We start from the raw sequence: 6,926 nt of genomic DNA on the forward strand, positions 1-6,926 counted from the left end.
AAAACCAAACTAAAAGACAATATTCTCCCTTGCCAAGATGGCTGCCAAGAGTCCTATCCCCACTGGTGAAAGAAAGGAAACTGAAATTATCATTTGGCACATGATCAAATTCATTGAAAGCTAGCAGTTCTTGTCATATGCTTTCTAGCCATTCAGAGTTACCTTTCCATATTTAAATTAGGAGGTATTGTGAAGAGCTGAACACATAGAGATAAGTATTGTCTGAGAAAATTTCAAAGAGAAAGATAAAATGCTGAATGTACTAGAATTCTGATAGATGAAGAATATGTTCTTTAATATATTAGTAATGCCTTGAGCTTTATTTCCATGCAAGTGGCTATTCATGTAGAGTACTGTTCAGGGTTTTTTTTTTTAACCTGAATCCCACATGAAATAGGTGGCAAGGAATAGTGGAGGATGCTGCACTGGATATTCAGTAGGTCACAGACTTTCCCCTAATTTAGTACAAAAGTCTCAGCAGAGTGGTGTAGATCACTTTGCTGTTCAAGGAACCAACCACTAAAAATCATAAAATTACTGGTGCTCCACAGGTATCTAGACCTAAGCAATAGCTATTTGTAAGAAGGCAGGTATTATTCTCTGCTTTCTTGTTCACCTCTTTTGAAAGCAGATGGAACTTGATGTCTTGGAGTTCCTCTAAATTACACTGAAAACAGTATTCGATACATCTTCCTCAAGCAGTTTGTGGTATGTTTGCCTTTAAAGAACTATGGTCTTTTTTACACTTCAGTAGCTGGTGAAATTATCACTGTTTGTATCTTACCCACATCACCAGAGCATCACTGATGTTTACTCAGTCTGGTTTTCAAAGTGCTGGGGGATGCTTAAAGGAAAAGAACTAGAAAGGGCAAAGTATTATTATTCATAGGTAGATCAGAAGCCAGATCATATCTGTAAGATACTGTGTTTCATTATCCCTGTGGTACTAATAATGAAGCTAGCAGGAACTCAGAATATGTGATAAACAACTATAAATTATGTGGCCAGAGTACCAACCTGGGAATCCTAGTGACAAACCATGAGGAAAGTATCTCAAAGGGAAAAAAGACGTCACCAAAAAGGCTTGAGCTGCTATTCTGTCTTTCTACTAAATTAAATTAACTCTCCTATATCGTATAGCCTTTGTTCTTCAACCTGCTGTAATTTTTAAAACATTCAGTTCCTTCCAAGCCAAGAAAAGAAACACTGAAAAAGGACAGTTCACAGAAGCATGAGCAAACACCTAAAAAGTCTCATCATACATTATAATCTCCAGCATGCAAAAATCTTGAGTAAATCCCGTGTACAATATAGGCACACACCTCCTTTGCGCTGAAGAAAAGCAGGAGTTATAATACTGTGCCATCCTCAGTGTGACTACTTGTGCTCAGGGGTTTTGCAGTGAGTTTCTGTGGAGTTTGGGATAAGTTTTACTTGGCTTGTATTAGCTCTTGACACTATCTTACCTTCTCAAACACTAGTTTTTCTTGAAAGAAGAGTGGAAATGCTGCAGGGACGCATTGAGTTTTTTGGTGCTGCCCAAGTACAGAGACACTGAGATAAAGCTCCTCTTTGTCTTTCAGCAGCACTCCGGGGCAAGTTATCTGTAAGAGTAACACATTCATTAAACAAACTGAACTTCAGTTACAGAAGAATTTCAAGATAAAAATGAAATGGTCAAAGCTGAAGTGGTTCATTTCTGAGAGTCAGATTATAACAGACTAGAGTGAAAAAAATATTTTCTAAAGCAATTCTGTTTGTACAGACTGACTAGGAAAAATAGTCACCATTTTAAAACAACCAGGAACAAATTCTTCTCATTGTAAGTAAACGTACTCCAGCCTTCAATCACAACTGAAACCTGGTACTCCGATTCCAGGTTAATAAAGTTAAGGCATGGACTGACTGCATAAGGGGTAATCATCAAGGGTCGCATCATGTTCTATATGGAGTCATATAGAATAAGGTCTACATGATGCCAAGACACAAAACCCCATCCAAATTATAGTCTAGCTACAGAGAGAATGACGCTGGTAAATGTACATGCTTAGATATCTGTACTCTGTCCAGCCACCAAAAAAGGTAAGTTCATTTGCAAATATTACATTAACTTTGCCTTCTAATATGTAAATAAAAAACCCAAACTGTTCTGTTACTATCAGACACATGGCACACAAAGCTTCATCTGAGAAGTCTGGCCACCATGGAGGGTATCCAAGGCAGGGAAGGCTCCTTATTACGCTGACAGATACTGCTGCTCAACTCTCAACATTCTCTGGACAATTCTTATTCTTTAAGCAAGAAGTTGGTATGTTTTTAAAGCTCTGACGAACATCAGATGTTCTTTCTTGTTTTCACTGCAAGGATGTACACAACTCATTGCAAAACTATTTGCTGTTTTCTTCCAAGCCATGTGGTTTTATTCTATTACCCAGCCCAGCCAGAGAATTGTCACCTTTCAATTCAGTTCTACTGTTCACTTTTCATTGCAGTATAATAAATATGAGGTTGTCTCTTCCAACATAAGGTTGCTGGAGAAAGTGCTCAGACTTTCCATTACCAGGTAGAAAGACAAAGGAGAAGAGTGACAGAAATTAAATTAAGTGCTTTCCTTACAGTTTCCTACTCCCAAATGAATGTTTTACTTGAGAAATCCTAACTAGATTTAAAAGAAAACTATATAAACAGCAGATGAACAGCCTCAGGTGAAAGAAATAACAGAAATTAATATGCGATAGATTAATATAATGTAAGTAAAAAAAATAGTGTTTCTACTCATAAACATCCGAAGAGGAGAAAAAAAAGGGTTTCCACTCCATGTAAATGAGGGCTTTGAATCTGCAAAAGAAGTGCCAGAATAATAGATATCCCAGTTGAAACAGACTGTCAAGCATTAAACAGCTTGTATGACACTCATGCAGTTGCAAGTGTGAATAGGAGGGAGTGAAAGAGACAGATTTCATTCATAGAAATCAAGATCCTCCAAACTACACACTACATGCCATACTAGCTTAGTTCTTGCTTTTCTTCTTGACATTTTTGTAGAATTGACTATCATTTTTCACTGGGGTTTTGCGCCTTTCACCTTAGAGAATGCAACCTATATTTGCCTATTTATTGAGATGAAAGTGAAAGGTTTGAAGACATCAGAGACGACAAAACTGCAAGCAACAGGTGCCATTTATTCTGGCTGTCCTGCAAAAGAAACTCTTACAAATCACCATAAGGAGCAAGATAGAACACATGTAAACTGGTGCTTTTACTAGCCTTTAAATAAACTGCACTGTTTGTTGCCTGGGCTGGAATAACAATTCTACACGTTCATGTAACTTTAAATCAGCTCTAAAAATGAATGACACGTATTCCCGCAGTTCACGAAATCTATTTTGTAGTACGTGATGCATGGAGCTTCACAACACTTAGGAGACAAATTGAAGCTCTTATCTGACTGCAAACTGTTCAGGCAGGGACCATTTTAAAAACTGTAATGGTATTATCTATGGATTAACTAAGGAAAAGGGATATCAATGCTGCAATTAACTGATCTTACTACTAGCCAAGAGGTCTATGATAAATGTCTAGGACAGTATTACTCTGGACTTCCCTGCAGCAGTTTCCAGGAGGATGGAAAATGTGTACCAGCCTTATTGTTGGGACATCACAAATAGCCAGAAAGAAATCACTGAATTCACAGAAAGTTCCAGCTGAACAGGATGAAGAACTTTACTGTGAGGGTCACTCAGTGTGGGAATATGCTGCCCAGAGAGGTTGAGGAGTCTCCTTTCCTGGAGATATTCAAGAGCTACCTGGAGACGATCCAGAGCAATGTGCTCCCGGTGACCCTGCTTGAGCAGGGAGGTTGGACTAGATGATGTGCAGTGGTCCCTTCTAGCCTCAATCACTCTGTGATTCTGTGATCTCATGGAAAGGAACAGAATACTGTTGATCCACAACTCCCTATGGCATCCATTTGTTACACTCAGTCCTAAAACTGTGGCTACCTATGTAACTAGTGACAAAGGCAGGCCTCGAAAAATCCCGTTAATTGCCCATTACCATCAAAACAAAGAGTTCTTTGTGAAGGGCCACAGCCAGTATTAACTTCTGCTGAGTGCAAGCTTCCAGAAAGAAGAGCATTTTGGATTTAGAGTTGCAAAAATAATCTACTCAATGTGAAGAGATGCCATTTTAGTCTCCTTACCTGACAGTAATCCACAATGCTATTAATTCATCTCGGTGCTTAAAGCTTTACCTACCTTCACTGCTGCCTTTGTGAATTCTCCATGTGGCGATGACATGAAGAATAATGTGAATTTCATTCTGTTCCTACATGAGCAATCTAAATGCCAGCAGTAGAGGAGGGCACCAAAATTAGTTTCAAAAAACAAATAACAATGAAATCTCAGTCTGAGCAATCATGAATTATTCAACTTTAATTTATGGCAGGGTAAACCAAATAAGGACTTTAACAGAAGTTTTCCATTTTAGAAGAGCAGCCTTTCAGAAATGAAGAAAACTAGCAGTGAGATAAACCAAAGAGCTGGTGGACTCAGGTGAGAAAAGATCTTGGAATTTCATTAAGTTAAAAGAAGCAAAACCCATCTGTATCCTAAAGCAACGGAAAACCAAAGAGGACAGAACTTCTGACATAAGCAGACAGGTTTCGAAGAGGGTTAAGAAATATGCAGAACATTGAAAAAGAATAGGAAAGAGAATCATAAATTTGGACAAGACTTTAGGCACAAAAAAGCAAACAAGGTGAAAAGAAATGGACATAGCATAAACAACCAAGATGTGAAAACTAACGAACTATGTCCCAGACTCAACTGAATAGTTTGCCCTGGTTTTAATAATACTAAACACAGGAGCAAAAAAGCAAACAACTTAGTGAAATGATGGAAACAGAAGTTACCCGATATGTCATAGGCCTGGACCAAGGAGCCACAAGGAGGCTGAATCATATTCAGCTCAAGTTCTGAAAGAATGTAATTTTTCTTGTTAAGTCTATATGTAACTAAAACCTATGTTATGAAAACAAGGACAGCACCATCTTGTTGAAAAATAACAAACACAAGGCCTAGGTGAGGCAGAAAGAGAGATGTGAAAAATTATAACCCTTCAATCAGAATATTTAAATATGCAAAAGAATAAAGATATGGCAGAAAAGATTACTAGAAAAAGCCCAGCAGCATGTTTCATAAAAATAGATCAATCAAGCAAAACCTGACAGTTTCTTGAAAAAACTGTTTTCTGGACAAATAATATCATCTGGTGCCACACAAGAAATGACTACTTACGATGCAGAAGATGGGAGTTAATATGAAAGTCCTAAGGTGGTACAGAACTGGCCAAAGGAAAGTATCACAGAATCACAGAAAGGTTTGGGTAAGAAGGGACCCTAAAGATCATCTGGTTCTAACCCCCTGGCATGGGGACCTTCCACATCAATTATGTGCAAAACTGAGAGGCATCAATCTGAGGGTTACTATTAAAAACGTTCTTCTCTATATCCTGGGACCCATGCCTTTTAATATTTTTAACAACCCTTGCACAAGAAGTCAGAGTATTTTTATGAAGTTTTCCAATTAAAATTCAGAAATCATCAAAGGTCAACAAAATGTTACAGAAAAACCTGTTTTGTGGGACTACAGCAATAGAGATGAGATGTACTTACTGTGTACTAACAACACGTTTTGCTTTCAGTGTGGGGGACTAACAGTCAAACTGGCTCAGGGAAAGATGAGGAGTGTGTTAATAAATGACAGCATAACAGCAGTTCAGCTGTGAGGAGACTATTATATTAAGACGTATAGGATGAATGTTGGACTTTTTAGCCCTGACATAACCTAAGGCAACAGTGAGACCCCATCTAGAATGCTGAATTGGATTCTGATCCTGATCAATGCAGTTTCAAAGTGGAAGAGCAGCACCCATCTCAAGGTGATCAGAAAACTGGTGGGTCTATCGCATAAAATACTACCAAAAGAATCACGTTTCTTTAGCTAACAAAGATCACTTGTGAAATGAAAGAACTGCTGTCCAAAAATACATCAAGAGAGCAAACACCAGGGAAGGAATTAAAACACTTAATTGAAAGGTCAGTGTTGATATTTGCTTAAGGAAGTTCAGGCTGGGAAGTTTTCAAACCATCACAGAGGTGAAATGCCAAATTAGGCTCTGCTACTTTCCAGGAATCAAGTGGGCCTCTGCATTATAAACACTACCTGTTGGGACAGTAAACCACCACCATTAGGGTGATACCCTCAAAGTCTATGTGTAGAAATTCACAGCGCTATTTGACAGCAGCCACGTAAGTCTGTGAACAAAGGTGGCTCAGCAACTGGGCATACTGGGTCCCTTTCCCAGTATATACTTTCTGGATCTGCTCTTGAATGTTTTGGATGGCACCTCAGGTTTTACTTTCAGCAGGGGAACCTTACTAAGCAGGAAGCATTCTGGCAGCACTTGCCCTGTGAGGAGGCCAAACCTCTGGATTACAGCAAGCAGGGTGTATGAAGCCGACAACTCCAGAGTAGCTGAGCACTGTCTACCTCAACTGCTTCTGTAAAGTTATTAGCAGAATGATAGTCTTATTTAGTCCCACCTTGTAAACAAGCAGAAAACTTTGCAAAGCGCAAAATGAATGCTCCTAATGTGATTAATGGGAAACTTTCCACTTTCACAGCTACGGACCTCACAGCCCCTCCAGGTAACACCCAAGTACTTCACAGCTGCCCACTGCCACATTCTGCCCTCACAGGGACCTCATCCTCACAGGAACGCATATGCCATGTACGAGCTACTGTTTCCTGGGATTTCTTTTGCTTTGTTTGTTTCAAGGCTGCTCTTCCCACACCGTACAGCTTCCCAAGAACCAATGTCTCTTTAAAAAGACCTTTCCCACAGGGAAGTGAGGACGGTGAAGG

General features: G+C 39.1%; 1 protein-coding gene across 1 annotated transcript in view; it reads right to left on the reverse strand.

Moving 5' to 3' along the window:
* SPATA6 (spermatogenesis associated 6) overlaps positions 1 to 1,625 on the reverse strand; it is a 36,446-nt gene extending 34,821 nt beyond the window's left edge. Inside the window, exon 1 of the mRNA XM_010024404.1 lies at positions 1,467 to 1,625. Within this exon, the coding sequence (XP_010022706.1) occupies positions 1,467 to 1,625 (159 nt within the window). The remainder of the gene's footprint in view (positions 1 to 1,466) is intronic.
* Between the last annotated feature and the right edge of the window lie 5,301 nt (positions 1,626 to 6,926).

Source organism: Nestor notabilis, unplaced genomic scaffold (genome assembly GCF_000696875.1).
Source record: "Nestor notabilis isolate BGI_N333 unplaced genomic scaffold, ASM69687v1 scaffold4031, whole genome shotgun sequence".
Taxonomy (NCBI): domain Eukaryota; kingdom Metazoa; phylum Chordata; class Aves; order Psittaciformes; family Psittacidae; genus Nestor; species Nestor notabilis.